Source organism: Notolabrus celidotus, chromosome 5 (assembly GCF_009762535.1).
Source record: "Notolabrus celidotus isolate fNotCel1 chromosome 5, fNotCel1.pri, whole genome shotgun sequence".
NCBI lineage: Eukaryota > Metazoa > Chordata > Actinopteri > Labriformes > Labridae > Notolabrus > Notolabrus celidotus.
This window is the reverse complement of record NC_048276.1, coordinates 31,533,376-31,551,260: the sequence shown is the minus strand read 5'-3', so window position 1 is coordinate 31,551,260 and position 17,885 is coordinate 31,533,376. Positions and strand designations below refer to the sequence as shown.

At 40.0% G+C, this 17,885-nt stretch overlaps 1 protein-coding gene across 1 annotated transcript in view; it reads right to left on the bottom strand.

Annotated features, from left to right (window-relative positions):
* Positions 1-15,082, bottom strand: part of wwc1 (WW and C2 domain containing 1) — a 76,029-nt gene extending 60,947 nt beyond the window's left edge. Inside the window, exon 1 of the mRNA XM_034683492.1 lies at positions 13,955-15,082. Coding sequence (XP_034539383.1) covers positions 13,955-14,073 — 119 coding nt within the window. The 5' untranslated portion in view covers positions 14,074-15,082. The remainder of the gene's footprint in view (positions 1-13,954) is intronic.
* Between the last annotated feature and the right edge of the window lie 2,803 nt (positions 15,083-17,885).

The following is a 17,885-nucleotide window of genomic DNA, read 5'->3' as shown; positions in this document are numbered from 1 at the left end:
CTTGAAAACTAAATTCTTCGTGCTATTGCAGAAAATATTGCATCTATCCCAATTTCCCCATTGGGATACATGTAGTGCAAATATATCTTTCATCAAATGTCACATTTTTACAGATAAATAAAAAGTGCCCCCTCACCCTGAAGACATATACAAATAAAGTAAACTGCATCACATGTAAGCAGAGGTACAGGACATAAAGTGTGTGTGGTTTATATCTTCAGTTTCAACATTCTTTTTTCCTTAAATATTTATATATATACACAGCGGAGTAGGTTCCAGAAAAAATCTAGATTTTCTTTTTTTTTTTAAATCACCTGAAACCAAAAAAAGGCAAAATAATCAATTAAATCAATTTATTGTACAGGCCTACTATGTCTTTATATAGCTCCATTTAAAAGAGAGACCGTGTCTGGTTTTGCATCTTTATATATGCCGAATTTTCACCTTTAAATGTCACCAAGATCAGTTTATTAGAATGACATAAATACTTCAGCTTGAGTTGTACAGATACAAGGATAAGAATCATATGAGAATATGTGTGGACAAAAAGTTTGCAAACAACAAATTAGCTAGATGTCATTTGAGACTCAGAAGCAGTATTGATCTGTACACTCAGAAAGGCTTATTCTGTCTTACATAACTTCTACCCTCACAAATTAATATGACTTTGAGAGGAGAGGGTCACATGATGGTCTGCGTGTGTTTTAAGGAGCTTATGTGAGCAGGACTCAAACTCTGTGAGGAAAACATTGACGCTGAAAACATCACAAGAATGCAAAGTGGTCAAAAAGTCGTTTACAGGACCGCTGCCGTATCAGCTTTTTAGCGGCCAAAGCCAAGTGCATCCACATAAACACACACACACACACACACACACACACACACACACACACACACACACACGCACACACATGAACACACTCCCTCAGGTTTCACATACCAAGGTAAACAGCCAGACCGGGCCCGCTGCACTAATGCAAACTGACAAAGCGTGCGGCAGAGTGCAAACACACAGGGAGGCGGGCTGCATATCTGAACGATGAGTCAGAAATGTTCATTCAGAGCCGCGTATAAATTCCTCAAGAGGAGTTATGAGGCTCCAAACTACATTTCACAGCAGCTCAAAGTCCAACTGTAAAACAATCACACGCACACACACACACACACACTTCCCTAATCTCTTCTCACACTCACATTATATTCCTTTATGCCTCCCTGACTAAGCCTAAAAATAAAATTACGCTTTTTTTTTTTTATGATGAGCAAAAATGCACCATAAAAACAATGAATTACAGCAGCAGGCTTTCTGCACATTACCCTCCTCATCCTCCTTATCTCACAGATAACATTCCTTTCACCTGACGACATGCGTGCAATGCGTCACTGAGAGGGTGGATGGATGATACGGCACTCAGAGGAATTTATAAGGGTTATACAGGACGTCCTAGTGGATCTCTTTATCTCCTGAACGCACCATTGTGTTCCTCCACTTCTTCTTCTGCACATTATTTCTGTGTTTTGAGCTCCTTGAAGTCCCCTTGAAGTTCTGCAGAGTCCTTGACGCTGAGTGTGTTTTAGACAGAGTTGTGTTTGTCATGTAAGATTATGGTCGAGAATGAAACAGCATCTATAAATAAGCAGCAATCTGATATTAAATCTGATATCATAACGAAGAGCATCAGATGTGTGTGAGTCCTCTCATAAAGCCGTCAGTGTCGGGATAAGACTCTTACTCTTTCCTCTCCTCTAAACCTGGAACGACTGGAACGAGACAATTTTCACATGACTGCAGCAGATTCATCAGAGCCAACCGCTCCTTCAGTCCTCTTTTTGTGTCTCTCTCTTTCTCTGAGAACTTCTTCTTTTTCTCATCAATAATTTTATTCAACATCATCAAAGAAATATCATTAAAGACCAAAGCCCTGGGGTCACTGACTTAAGTGTTTGTGAACGCAGCATTTATGTAGGTGACAGAATTATGTAAACAGTAAATGTTGTTGAAGGCTGAAGAGTGTGAAGTTTTAGTTTGTAGTCTTATTTTTCTCAGGTTGAAATCATTTGCATAATTTGATTTAAATTTACAACAAAGATATATCACATTGTATTCTGTGTATTAGTTTAGTAGAGTATTTTTTTGAGTTGTGCTCTCCTTACTAAGGGTTAAGGACAGAGTGATATTGTTTCCCACAGTGCAGTGAATGCATCACGGTTGGTTGGTGTTCATTTGTACTACGGTCGCGGTGGACATTAAACGTGTTGGAGATGCACAGCAGAAGTTGTCTCTGTGTGCTCTTCCTTTAATAGGGATGGGCAATGATTTTCGGATATTCAAATATTTGTTCACTTAGTAAAAATCGCAGAGTTACTTTGAATATTAACTAATTTTAAAAGTACTTTTTACTGGTGCCCGGGTGTAATACGGTGTTCACGCCAGACGTTGGCTATAGAGCGTCTTAAAGCTGTTTGCTAACCGCATTAGCGGTTAGCAAACAGCGACAGTCGCAGCGATTATCTCTGTTTCTGAATCTCACACTACTACACACATATTTCCAGAGACTGGGCATGACTGTGAAATGTAAACACACACGCCAGAAACTACTGGCAGCACCTCATCCTGCTGCTGGTTAACGAGACTTTGACACAAACGGTGTGTGTGCGTGTGTGTGTGTGTGTGTGTGTGTGAATGTGTTCCACTCCGAACGTCTTTAAGCCCAGCCTACTTCTCACCCTGCAACATGATTGGCTGTTCAACGCAGTCTTCTTCTTCTGTCTAACATTAGGTGACAACCAGCATCTAAGACACATCAGCGCCCCCTCCCTTTCCAGTGATTGGGGGGTGTAATCACAGGTTTAAATATCAAATTTTATCGAACATTTGTTATATTTGTATTGATAAAAAATATATCACAATAATTAACATTATCAAATTATCCCCCAGCCCTATCTTAAAGACATAAAGGTCAAACCACGCGACAGCAGGATGGACAGAGTGAAAAAGATGTTTAAAAAGTCACTCAGCGTCCTCTTTCTGATGGATTCATGAATGGACTGAAGTTTCTTTACTACTTAAAGGATACAAACGGGACTCCTGACCTGAATAACAGAAAAGATGAACGTGCATCTGCAGAGTAACCTCTGTTTCTGCACACAACAACAACAACAACAACAACAACAACACAGTGAAATGTGTTGTTGTTGTTGTTGTTGTTGTGAGCAGCAGGCCTCTGAAGTGCTTTGCTGTAAGAAACAACGATCAGGTTTGTGTTATTGCTTCCACTCATAAATAACGTATAACCTGGCTGGTTATGGATTAAAATAAAAAACTACACTGCAGCAGAGAGCTTCTGTTCAGATCCCAGTGAACGGTCTGCAGGGCCTCACGCTGCACTTTGACCTGGTGCACCTTGGCAGGCGGTGAAAGAGATTTCACATGAATCAGGCCTTTGGATGGCGAGTCTGCGCGCTGCTCGCTCCCTCACGTCGTGCGTTTCTGGAATGTGTGTGTCTGAGTGTGTTTTTGGAGGACTTTGTTTGGGAGGGTTTCTGGTCTTTCAAGCTGCCTTCAAGTGTCCTCTGAGGTGCAAAGTAAGCAGAGGAGTTTCACTGGAGGAGGAAAGTCTTCATTCCACCTGCAGCCTTGTAGACTGAAAGCACACGACGACTGCGTGTTTGTTTTTCAACTAGAGTAAAAAGAACGGGTCCAGGCCAGAAACCAATAAATCACTGTTTACAACACAAAGTTACAACCTAACTGGAGTGAGAGGCATTACTGTGCTGCAGCATTATTCTGCTTTATGTTGTGCAGTCACATACTCACACTTATATTACACGACTTGTGTCTTAATGATGGAGGCAGACAACCTGAAACATGCACAAACAGAAGCTGATATCCAAACAAAACACTTATAACAACTTATCCTGCTATCAGCAATCAGCACCAGATGAAAGACTTCACAGCATGTGGACAGAGTGAGGGACCGTCTGCTGTGTGAGCCAGGCTCTCACATCTAACTCAACAGAGTAAATCTTTTAGAGACTCCATAGAAAAGTTGCTTTAAATAATTTAGGGATGATAATGAGCATTTCTGATGTTTGATAATGCAGCAAATAAACCTGACGAACGACTGTGCTTTGACTTTGGGATAACAAAATTGTTTTACGTTCAATATTTCCTGAATTTTGCAGCATTTTAAACACAAGGGTTTGATGCAACTTAAGATTTGCAGCAAAACACATATAAAATGTTATCAAAATTGCAATAAGGAGCGCCGTTGGCATAGCGTTCTAAGTGAATATAGCCCTCATCGCAGAGGTCGCAGGTTTGATTCAAGCCCCGACTATTTACTGCATGTCCTCCCCCACTCTCTGCTCCACACATTTCCTGTCTCTCTTTAGCTGTCCTGTCCATTAAAGGTAAAGATGCCCCAAAAATATAACTTAAAAAAAAGTCTATAAAAACCAAATATAATTTCCACTTTCAAAGAGCTTGTTATTTGCAAAATAATAATTACAATTGAATAATTATGGTAAGAAAACCTTTTTGTTTCGACAATTATCCAACCGAGCATGACATCATCATGATTTAATAGTTTTTTTTAATAGATAATAAATTTCCTTCCCTCATAATTCACAGAATTGTATGACACTGTTTTTGTTTGTGTATTTTAAGGCCTTAATTACGATTAAAGTGCGTGTTTAATCCACAAAACGATTGAAAGTTATCACCCTCACTAGTCACCACAAAGATTACTCGCAGGTTAAGGGAATCTTTAATATTTTTATACTAGTATGACCAAAATGCCGGTCTATGTCGTGTCTAAATCCTGGTTCGAATCGTCGGCATAACCTACATGCATAGCTCCTCGTAGCTCCCGTACCTACGCAGAGGCCTACGCGCGTAGCCGCAGCACACCTTCTCCAAAATGTAACTACGCATCCAATCGACACAGACCGCAAGCCCTGTGATTGGTCCGCTCGGCTGTAATGTATTCCCGGCTTTTACAACACTTCCGGAATCGCCACTAACTGGCCGTGTATTATTCTTCCCTGTAATCATGTCTGAATGATAAATAGTAACATGTATCAGATGTAGATGCGTGTGGTCCTCACGTCTGCGTTGACCCTACGCAACAGTGGTCGAGTGGTATAAACCAGCCTTAAGTTTTAGCTCGGACTACCGCCACTAGCTGAAGCTGTGACAACTATCTGGATGTAAACAAGCACAGGTGACAGATGTCTTGTCAGTCCCTCCAGGATTTCGTGGGATGTTTTTGTGATTGTTGCGGCCCAAAAAGCCAGAGCGACAGCTTTTTGAAAAAATTGCGGTGAAAGTTGCGATTTTTTTTTTGCTTTTTCCCCCAATAACATCTCAGGGGCAAGTAAATACTCTAAACTACAGTTGTTCTTAGTAAACATTCTTGATGTGACCACTGTGACTGTATTTTGATTCTCTTGATTCACAGAAAAATGCCATGAAAGGGCTGTATTGCACATTTACTACGGTCCCTGAATGCACCTCGCAGTTCACGGCACTCTGAAATGAATCTGCATCTTCGATGACAAGGAGTTGATCCAAACTTACTAAATGTGTCTGATGTATCACCAAACTGGAATAAATCAAGCTCTAGACGGGGAGCTTTTTACAGTGATGGTGGCAACAACGTCAAACATCAAATATTAAACAGATGTCCCGCGGTTTTGTCTTTGTCACGAACACACACCAGGAGTAAAAATCATCAATGAAGATGACACAGATGCATGGAGGCGGGGTGAGCTGGTTCATAAAGCACACCTGCTGCAGGTAGGTGACCAAGCATACACTGTACCCCTCAATCTATAAATAACAACGTTGTCATCGTCACTTGTCCTGCCTGCTGTCCCCTCTTTTCACCCGTTCTCTGTGCGTGTTTTGCTGTTGAAAAGTGCCGATCAAGTGAGGACATATGTTTATGTTCCAAGGAAGTCAAATTGATGATAAAACCGATGACGTACAGGGGCTGAGGTTAAGGTGATTGGTCAAAATTTGCGGGTAAGTTGCGCTGATTGTATAAAATTGCAAGGCTGCGAAAAAAATCGCGCTGATTGGTTGAATTTGCGTTGATAGTTGCGATCGCGAAATCGCAACTTCCTGGAGGGACTGTCTTGTAGGGCTGAACAGCTTGTAGATATTTCGGAAAAAGTTGGACGTAGACACAATAGAAGACCGAAGACTGGTGGTGCAAGCTCTGCTAATGTTAGCCACACCCAGTTAACCAAAGTGACTGATAACTCAAAACAAATATGAACATATTAACAGAACAATCCCGTGGTGTAAGGATTCATATACTGTCACTGAGGTTATCACTTCATTAAAATCTATTTCTGACAAACCTTACCGAAATGAGAAGGTTCTGCTTTGTCGTTCTACAAGATGGTTGTTGGTTAATTCATCAAGTGTGCACAAAAACAAACTGTTTAGCCCATTTATTTTCTGATGTTTTTAACCTTACCTCGGTCTTAGTACATTTTTTATCATTACCCAAATCATTAATCTCATTTCAACAACATATCATCACCGCAACAGGGGTTGATTTAATGTCAATTAAATTAGTAGTTTGCTTCTAAATGTGTGTGTAAAATCTATACAGAATGTTCTTTCAAGTTTGCTATAACGTTAAGAAAATATTTCAAAATTTGTTGGTGCTAGTTGCTGAGGATGACGCTGTAATCAGTCCCTCCAGGAAGTTGCGATATCGCGATCGCAACTAACAACGCAAATTCAATCAATCAGCGTGATTTCTGTGCGGCCTTGCAATTTTATACAATCACCGCGACTTTCCCGCAGATTTGACCAATCACCTTAACCTCAGCCCATGTGCATCATTGGTTTTGTCATCAATTTCACTTCCCTGTTAGCGGTTGACAAGATGAAAACATGTTCAACAGGAAAAAAATCACATTTATCAAATAATATTTCCAACAAAGTTTGTGCAAATCAGTTTCTGGATGTTTACATGAAAGCGGGGGGTAAACTGTTTTGCACGGCGTTGCAGCTCGCTCGGCTGGAAGTAAAGTTTCCACAAAAACTCTTTCCCCTGGTGGCTGGCTGCAGTATAGGTCAAAAACTCTTTCCCCTGGTGGCCTGCTGGAGTATCGGTCAAAAACTCTGTCTCCCCCATTCATTTGAATGGTGCTGCAGTCAAACTTTAAAAAATAAATACAAGTCGTACGAATGTTTCTCATATCCGTATGCTGCGGTGATATGTAGTTATTATTTGACTATTTTGTGTTCAAGGCCTCTTTTTTCGGAAAAGTTTCTTTGTCGTTAGTTATTAGAGGTTAAAAAACAGGGTTTTACTTCCGGGTTTGCTTTGATTCACAGCCGTGAGGAGGCGGTACCCTGTAGGGCAGAGCTCCTTACCGTGGCAACACAGAAATTACCGTGCAACACAGAAATTCTCTACTGCGCAGACTCTGGCTGCAAAAAAATGTACAAGATGGCATCGCTCTGGAACGGGATATTTTGGCTTCAAAACCGCTTAATGGGAAAAGACAGAGCGATGCTGTCCATTTTATTTACAGTCTATAGGTGGATCATAAACGTACGTCCTCACTCGATCGGCACTTTTCAACAGCAAAACACGCACAGAACAGAGAATGAGTGAAAAGCGGGGAAGGCATGCAAGACTAGTGTCGATGACAACGATATTATTTATAGATACTCAAATACCCTGAGATTTTATTGGGTAAAAAAGCTTTTTAAAAAATCGCAATTTTCACTGCAATTTTTTCAAAAAGCTGTCGCAAAACAAAGGGGGTTTCTGATGGCAAACTGAATAGCTCAAATTTTTTTTACTGGTGCATGCATTTGCACCGTGATGAGTGCCTGGACCATATTTTCTCAACTTTAGCGAAATTACGCAAAATAGGAGAACCAGTCAGCAAAGAAAATAGTCTAGCTTACCTGCCAGTCCTCTGGGAATTTTCTCATTAAAAGGGGAAGAGCTCACCTGCATGCATTGTGGCTAGCAGAAGCAATAGTGTACTACAACTCATACAACCCCACTTCGAAAAAACTGAAATATCCCTTTAATCCCCAAAACTGAACCAGTGTGCTGGTCAAATTCACAGTCCAGTCAGTGAAGAGTCTACCAGCTCACTAATATTGATGTTCTTATACTGTGTAATATGAAAAAAGTCATTTTGTGACTCGTTCACCCAGAGAGGATTTGGCATGACGACACTAAGTGAAGTCAGAGTTTGACTGTAAAGATTTTGGCTTCGACTCTTCATCCCAGTGTTTGTTGATCACTGAAGGACTGAAGCTCATCGTACAGTTGATTCATTGTCCCTGGATTAAGGTTTCAGCAGCATTTACATGACACGTGTAAAATACAGAGGCAAGTACACCCGATGCAGTGAGAATGTGTGTTCTCACACTAAAGCAGGAAAACAAGCCCTGAGCCTCCAGAATTCCAGACATAAGCCATTAAAGGGATTTGATGTCAAAGTCCGAGGGGTCTTAAGTGACTGGTAAAGATGAAAAACCAGTCCCGCTGAAAATCTGCCCTCCCCTACACATTGCTGTTTTTGTACTGTGTCATGTAGCGCTGCATGCTTGGCTCTCTAAGCCTATTACACTGATGGATTTCTATAAGAGAGAGGAGGGGAGACGTAACACACACCTCACTCACACACACCTCACAGGAGCAGAGTTTTAAAAACAGGAATGTAAAGGTGCGGGGAGAAAAACAACTCCTGGGTTTAGATGAAACCACATCAAGACACATAATCTGACAAGTGCAGGAAACCTTTACCTCAATTACTGGACCATATTAATGTCTTCATTAGAAACATTTACTCAGTGCTACAAATAACTTAAAGAGCTGTTCACCCAAGAAACAAGAACCAAACTTCAATCTGCACAATACAGCTTTCAGCCCCTCCGTTCATCTCCCTACATTCGTTGACCTTCTGAGGAGTCACTGGTATCCATTAGTTTCACTATGAGGTACAACTTTCAGCACAACCACCACAATTGTTGTTTTTCCCAACAACAAAAAGACCAAGCTGACCAGGATCTCCTCCAATCGCTGATGACAAGTTGCTTACACAAGCCACATGAAAGTACGAAACTATCTCTCTTCAATGGTGTCCATTGGTTGCAGCTTCATCCACGTTATCCCTGTTTGACAAATAGAACGGTTTGAGCTTCTTTACGTTTCACTATGAGACTTGACTTTCATGGAAATCATAGAATGTATAAATAATGGACATAGTATCCTTGACATCACTCATCTGTTCCTGAGTGCTGTTTTGAAGCCGATTGTTGGCGGGAGCCATATTGGAAAACCTGAAGTCAACCTAACTTTGTCGGGCTAGTGTAAGGTAAAGAGGCGGGCTTTGAGCCTGCTCGCCAACTGCTGCAGTGTTCCCGCCTGTCAATCAAGTCAGCTGTGCCTCTCATAATGGAAAACTTGTAATGTTATTATCTTCGAAATTGCCGCGTTATGAAAAAACGTACAGTGTGTGCCGATAGAGAAATTAGCTATCCAGACTACACTCGTTTTTTTTGTACCAGACTGTAAACATGTTTATTTCTGCTGTAAAGATCGGCTTTTTTGAATTGGTGTGTATGTGGTTTCTGGTACTTCCGGAGCCAGCCTCTAGCGGATCCTCGATGAACTGCAGTTTTTAGCACTTCCACATCGGCCTATTTTTACACCGGAGGTTGCTGCGTGATGCAAACTGAGCTTTTTGAATCAAACAGGCCATGTACTGTTAAAACACTACTTTGAATTTATTGTAAAACTTCACCTCTTCAGGGCTTATTTCTGGTGGTTGTGAGGTATCTAAATCAGGACCAAATACCAGATTCTGCAAGTATGGAGGGGATGGCCAGGCATGGTTTCTGTTATGAAGCCAGTCTTTGTTGTTGATGTTTCCACTACACAAGCACTTCACCAACATCCAGGACTGAAAAAGTTCTTGCCAATTTCCTCGAACATGATTCAATTAAAGGATACATGCTCTCAGGATGTGACTTATGACAAAGCGGCAACCCCTGGTCTGAAAAATGAAGCCCATGCAGAAGTGTTATAAACTGCAGTTCATCGAGGATCCACTTGAGGCTGGCTCCGGTCGTACCGGAAACCACATACACACAAATTCAAAGAAGCCGATCTTTACAGCAGAAATAAACATGTTTACAGCCGGGTACAAAAGACAAGAGTAGTCTGTATAGCTCATTTCTGGATCGGCACACATTGTGGGGGGGGGGATTTTTCAGAAGCTAGCTGTTGGCTAGGAGGCTCAAACCCCACCTCTTTACCTCACACTAGGTAAGGTTGAGTTCAGCATTTCCAATATGGCTCCCACCGACGATTGGCTTCAAAACAGCGCTTCAGAAACTGATGGGTGACGTCACGGACACTACATCCATTATTAATACAGTCTATAGTTATGACACTGAGCTTTCTTATTAATCGTCCTTTTCAGACTTTGAGACATGTTTTCATCTGGTTCAAGGAGAATCTAAATTTATTATATGTCCTAAAGAGTCTTGAAGTAGCTTATTGAATGTGATTACAGTTGCACCCGTTATGTGTCTAAACCCCTATTGCAAAATGATCTTCTTGAACTGCTCTTCATCACTGCGGCAGGACCCGAGTCCTCTGGAAAACCCTGTACAGGTTTTTGATTGAGAGACTACACCCTTTAGAAACAGTCGGTGAAGTATGCAGTAGTCATTGGAGGAACGATTTCAGGGCTCAAGACAGCGTTTTGAAGAAGCTGTGATGATGGCAACGACTACACTAATATCTGTTACAGCGGGATAAAAATAAGAATTTAGAGTGACAGAATGAAATCTATTCACAGTACTTGCATTACAACACCTGTGACTATGTGCAAATATTTGTGCGACATCACTCATGGCTTTCACACATGTGTCCCACTCCTACATCTTAAGTAAACAGCCTGACACAGCGACGTCACGGGTTATCAGGTTATCACTGACAGAGGTGATAGTTTCAGTGCTGAGCGGGGATAAACCAGCCAAACAACCAATCAGCTGAGGACGGGACGGACCGGGATCTTTAGCCTACTTTGAATCAGAGTTCTGATGCTTCACTCTTTTCAAGCACAAAACAGTGTTTGTTCAAGTACAAGTCTGCATTTGGTTCTGGTTCGATTAAAAACAATTAATAACAACATTACTACAAAGACACGTCTGGGCCATTATACAGGGGTCCAGTGGTTGTTATAGTTTAATTCATTTGCAGGTCAAATGATTTAAGCAGCACCAGAAACATTGATGAAAATGAAACAGAAAACTTGGGTCTGCACACTCTGTGTATATTTTTGCATATTCATTATAAGAGTCCCATCAAATTAAAATGAGAAAAACTTGCTGTGTTTTTTTTCATTCTTCAGTATGATGATATTGATAAGAAGTGTGATACATAAACAGTTAATAGAGTGCATATAAGCTGTAAGTCTGCTGTTCTTCATGTTTTAACATTTGTGTTTGCAACATGTCCCTCCTGATTCCTAAATAAATCCAACAAGCAGATTTATTTTTCACCTCCACTTCACCTGAGAGCTCTGGGTCACACTGAGAGACACTTTCAAACATTCTGACATTTTAAGTCAGAATGATCTGAAGACGTTGTAATGCAGCCCTTGTGTAGTTTTTTCTATCCTATATTTTGCGAGTGAAATTGTAAAAAGCACTTACAGGTAGGGCTGGGTGATAATTAGATAGTGATAATTATTGTGATATAATTTTTCTCAAAATAAATATAACAAATGTTTAAAAAAAATGATTTATTGTAATTTATATCATTTTTTATTAAAGAAATAAACATGTTTACAGCCTGGTTCAAAAAACGGCTTGGCTCTACGTAGCTTATTTCTCTATCGGCAATCACTATACGGGGTGGCAAATTTTTTTCTAACTCAACAGTTCAGAAGATATTAAGATTATGAGTTATTGCCCAAATAAGGACATGACTGACTTGATTGACAGGCAAACACATAGCTGTTTGCTAGGAGGCTCAAAGCCCACCTCTTTACCTCACACTAGGTTAGGTTGAGTTCAGCATTTCCAATATGGCTGCCGCCGCCGACTGGCTTCAAAACAGCGCTCAGGAACAGATGGGTGACGTCACAGATACTACGTCCATTATTTATACAGTCTATGATGTAAACACAGCTGAAATGAGCGACGGCAACGGGGTAGAAAACTCAAAGCCTACCAGCTCAAAGCAGAAACTTCAGTCTGACACTGCGCTGACTCGGCTTCTTAATATATTTCATTAAATATTCTTTCAGAATGTGGATAAATAAATCTGATTATGCAAATTATTTCAACCTGAGAAAAATAAAAATCTACGAACTAAAACTTTCCAAAGAATCTCGTCTTACACAAAAGACCTGCTTCCTGTTAGCACCGTCAAAAATGATGGATTCAAGAAACTTATCAGAAAACTAAATCCAGATACAAGCTGACAAACCGTCTGGTTTCTTCAACTTTCACTCAGGAGCAAAAATCTGACTTCAATGAAATTTGATTTTTATCGTGACAATTATGAATATTGACTGATCTTTTTTAATATGGCCCAGCTCTACCTACTCAGTCTCAGCAGATGTATGTCTAACATAAGTCTGGTCCTGCTGGAGGTTTCTGCCTGTTAAAGGAAGTTTGTCCTTGCCACTGTAACTTGCTAAATGCTGCAAAGTGCTCTGCTCGTGGTGGATTAAGATGAGATCAGACTGAGTCCTCTCTGTAAGATGGGACTGGATCTTATCCTGTCTTGACGTTGGGTCTTTGTTAATAATAGAACAAAGATACAGTCTGAAGACTACTTCTAAATTGTAAAATGGTTGTGATTTGGCGACATATGAAATCGTAAAGGACAAAAAAGCAAACACTGTGGCGACAAGCTAGGTTTATTTAAAAATGCTTCTTTGTCGTGAGCAAGAACTTTTACGTCAGTTGCATCCATGGACTGTATAAATAATGGACGTAGTATCCATGACGTCACCCAGCTGTTCCTGAGAGCTGTTTTGAAGCCAATCATTGGCGGCAGCCATATTGGAAATGCGGAACTGAACCAGGCATAGTGTTATGTAAAGAGGCGGAGTTTGAGCCTCTTAGCCAACAGCTATGTGTTCCTGCCTGTCAGTCAAGTCAGTCATGTCATTATTTGGGAAAAAAATCATAATCTTAACATCTCCTGAACTGGCGCGTTAGAAAAAAATTCACCCCTGTACAATATGAGCCGATAGAGAAATTAGCTACGTAGAGCCAAGCCGTTTTTGGAACCAGGCTGTAAACATGTTTATTAATGCTGTAAAGATCGTCTTCTTTGAATGGGTGTGTATGTGGTTTCCGGTGTTTCTGCAGCCAGTCTCAAGCGGATTCTTGGTGAATTGTAGTTTATAACACTTCCGCATGGGCTTCATATTTTGAGACCGGAGGTTGCCGCTTGGTTGCATCAAATAGTTTAGTAGTCATCCTCCAATGGGGGGACAGTAGTTCTCCTGAAGAGGGTCTGGTGGTCCTCCAATAGAATACTTTCTGTACCAAACTTTTCTTTTTGTTTCCATCTGACCGTTTAAAAGCACACATTTCTGCCTTACCTGCACCGTGTTGTGTCCACTTTATAGTCTTATATTAAAATCTCTTCTAGTGTTAATCTGGCACTACTCACACCAATGATAAAACTCTGTCTCAGAGTTATAGAACATGAAATAAAAGTGCTCATTGTGTATCATGATGAAGAGCTCAGAGTTTGAATAGTGCACGCTTGAATAAATATTCTCTGCATTTGCAAGGCGACAAGCACAGTTACTGACTTTGCATAGGAGTTCAGCTGGAGTCGTGATGTTCATCTGCAGGAGGTCAAAGGTCATCCACCTGCTTCGTTAGTGCAACAACACACAATCACACACCACACACACACATTCCTACCTGTCTCTGGGGTCGATCCAGCTCGTGCACTGCTTAATGTGGTCAATGTAGTAGACTTTGCCATCAAAGTCTCTGGCTTCCTCCCAACCCTCAGGTAGTGGCAACTCCTTCCTTGGCATGTCAGGCGAGTCTCCATGTAATTAACTCCTCTCTACTCAAAATCACAACGAAGAGAAACCATCGCTTTTCTCTCTCATCATCATCATCATCATCATCATCAGAACCAGCAGATAGTCCCACTGTAATCCCTGGTGCATGCAGCACAGTCTGGATTAGGCCATAGTGATAAATTAGGGGTGGGACAAAATATCTGATCAATACAATATGATTATTGTATCACTGGCAACAAGTATTAATTAACACTACTCTTAAACAGAACCTCCTTTCTGTTTGGTTTACAACTTCATGACATTAATCCAGCACCCCACCTTCTTCATTGGTCAGATATCATGACAGTAATATCGTGGTGTTTTCATATCATAGGACAACATAAAGGGAATGGTATCAATCCCTTCCCCTAATAATCTCAATTCATAATAATCCACAGATTAAGAGTGAATCCCAGCTCAGAGGGGAGGAGTGATCAGAGACTATCTGAGGGTGAAACAGTCCCAATGAGCTGCACTTGTGCCCCAATTCATTCCAATGTGAACTCATCCGGAATATAAACACTCAATAGTGTTGTTATTTTATCCACTTGTGAGCGCTGTTTGACAACTTTCCCCGGAGGTAAAACTTCAACGAGGCCTTGTGAAGACTTTTAAAGTGAGTTATAATCCTCCACAGTCCACAGGAGTCCCGTCTGGATCCGCTAAAACCCCCAAACTGTGCTGGTTCCTTCTCCGTCTCCTTGCCTACAGGCCACCATGTTGAGCAGCAGTATCCGATGCTAGCCGCCAGCAGCGGGGGAACGAGCAGACTGAGGATCCGCTGAGAGGACAAAGTACCGCGACAATCCACCACCCTTCAAATCCGGTGAATCCTCCACAAACTTGAGTGTGGTTTCGTTAAAGTATCCTTTGAAACCCAGACTGGAGGGAGTCAGCGGCAGCAGCGGCGGTAAAGTCTTTCTACAGTCCCGATGACTTCGGCCGGGTCGACTGTTGTCAAGTAGCGTTTATGATATGCAGCTTCCGGTCGGATTTCAAAATAAAACATGGAAAAGCAGCCAGCAAAAGCTACACATCCGGCTGGCAATAAGTACGTTGTGATATATATATTTTTGAAGTCTTAATTATTTTGATCAAATGGATGGTTGTGGCTCAAAAAACCTAATGCAATTAGTAAATCATATATATGTATATATATGTATAAATATATATATATATATATATATATATATATATATATATATATATATATATATTATAATGATCATAGAATTTATGGCAGAAAGTGGCTAAAATTTGTGGAATTATTAAATAATAAGACATGAGGTGCCAGTTTTCATAACTGTGGCTATCGCAAACACGGTGACCCTGAAGTCCAAATCATAACGGAAGCACAATGGCAAATCAGAAAACACAACAGCAAACCAGAAAACACTACAGCAATTCAGAAAACACTACTTTCTGATTTGCCGTAGTGTTTTTTGATTTGCCGTTGTGTTTTCTGAATTGCTGTTGTGTTTTCTGATTTGCCGTAGTGTTTTTTGTTTTGCCGTTGTGTTTTCTGATTTACCGTTGTGTTTTCTGAATTGCCATTGTGTTTTGCACTTCAGGGCCACGCTACAAATAGCAAAAGGAGCACGAGTTATTTTTGATGACTCTGTAATAAGTATTTTTTTAACTTGTTTAAAGTTTATAATAATTGTTTTGCCTTAAACATGATCACACCAAACAATCAATGTAATTGCATTTCGATTTTCAAAATCTTACTGTATTTTTCTGACTCATAACAATCGATAACAATTCACAGGAGGTCAAAGGTGATCTATCTGGACTATCAAAGTTTTGTTTATGTTGTTTGGCCAGTTTCTGTTGTACAAATGATAAATATCAATTGTTAGCTTCATCAATTTCTTTTTATTTGTGGCTGTTGCAATTTTTTATTTTATTTTTTTGTCAATCAATTTATCTTGTATTCATTCCACTCGTTTTTTTTTTTAAAGTAAATATGTTGTGTTACAGTTAGCCAGCTCACTTTACTGACAGGACACTATACATCCACAAACTGGCAAGCCCACATCGCCCTCTGCAGTTCAACATGTGTAACTGCTGAGCTGGCCCTCTTCATGCTGATGCAGATTCAGGTCAGCTTTTCAGGTGCTGCTTCGGGAATCTCTGTTCTGATTTGAATGAAAATTATACAATTGACCTCTGAAAACCTGGTGCCCTTAGTATTTTATTTTACCAAGACAGTCATTTTAAATGGATTAGTACACCACCCTGGCCCTGTCTAAATTTGGTTTCAGGAGGAATCTTTGAACCTTTGGATCAATTGACCCAAAGCTTAACTTTCTAACTGTTAATATTTCTACAAATATAAACTGTTTTTATTTAATAAACCCAAAAATTAAACTGAGAGTGTTTTGCAGACACAGCTGAATGATCTGCACAAAGTCAGATAAAGCACTCTGATCCTCCTCTAAACTGCTGCTGAATAAACATTACAATGTTCCTGTGCTCTGGTTGCTATCATGAATAGAACCACACTTTGCATGGATTAAACATGTTGTTTGACTATGAGTTAATAATATAATGATAGGCTCAGTTTCTATTTGATGACGTTTCTCTGCTGGTCATACTTTTGGATGCATTCACTTTGTAATCTTTTACTTTACTCTGATCCAAACACTAAATTAAGGGCATATTTTTAGTCGTAATAACACTGAATCCATCATCTTTTTTTTCTTATACCCTTTTAGAAAAATGTTATCGTTGTCTTTGGTTGTCTGCTTTGTCAGTGTTGTTGGTTGTTTTTTTAAACTGTGTCTAGAGACAGAAAGCAAAAATAAGTCTTGTGACTGGGTAACAGAGTGAAAACCGAAGCTTCCAACATTTTGTATATGAATAAAGTGTCATAAATAAGAGGGAGGAAGTTAATAATTGTCCTATCAACAAAGGCATATCTGGGATTTAGTCGTCTGCAGGACATGCAGACCAGCCAACTGGATCATACACAGAGTGGATAAAGGGTAAACTAACTCATGTACATTACTTCATCTATGCACAGCTTTCAGGTTCGTGAACATTTGTGGGTTTACTATTTTACCCCAGTAAACTTTCTTTGAATAGTGTAGCCTACTTTCACTCCTATGGTTATTTCAAATAATTATATTGCAGTTTTACAAACCAAATATATTATTTCTTTCATTCAGGATTCCCATTAATTACTACAGAAGACAAAATAAGATATTCAAAATCACAGAATAATCCACAAAACTAAACACACTACATATTAGAGAACAGAGAAACCCCCTCACATAGATAGATAACACTAAGGCCTGTAATAGAGTTACAAAGCAGGTAAATAACTGCCCCATTATGGAGCACAGAGCTTAATAAAGAAAAATAAATAAACAAACCTAAAACTTGACTCTAGATGGAGCTCTTCACCTCAGACTTTTCTCCAGCAGGCTTTCTGTAACGGCGAGTGCACAAAACATCATCTTAAGTACCACATTCTGAGTACTTTTGCATATCATATTGATGCAACATTAATGCACAACAACGTAAAACAGTAATGTTTCCATTAAAGCTAAAAAATCCTACTGTATTGTCCACGATTTGGGCAATGTGATGTTTTTATCATAGGAAATATTGGCAGAAATCGTTAAAAAAAATTAAACATTAACTGACAAGTTGTTACACTATTTCAAATATATACATTTATTAGCTTTTCTGCATAATTTACATATACACTTTTACAAATAATAAGAGCAGGAGTTGCTTTCAGAGCAGCATTCCCCACACAGTTTATCAAATGAGAT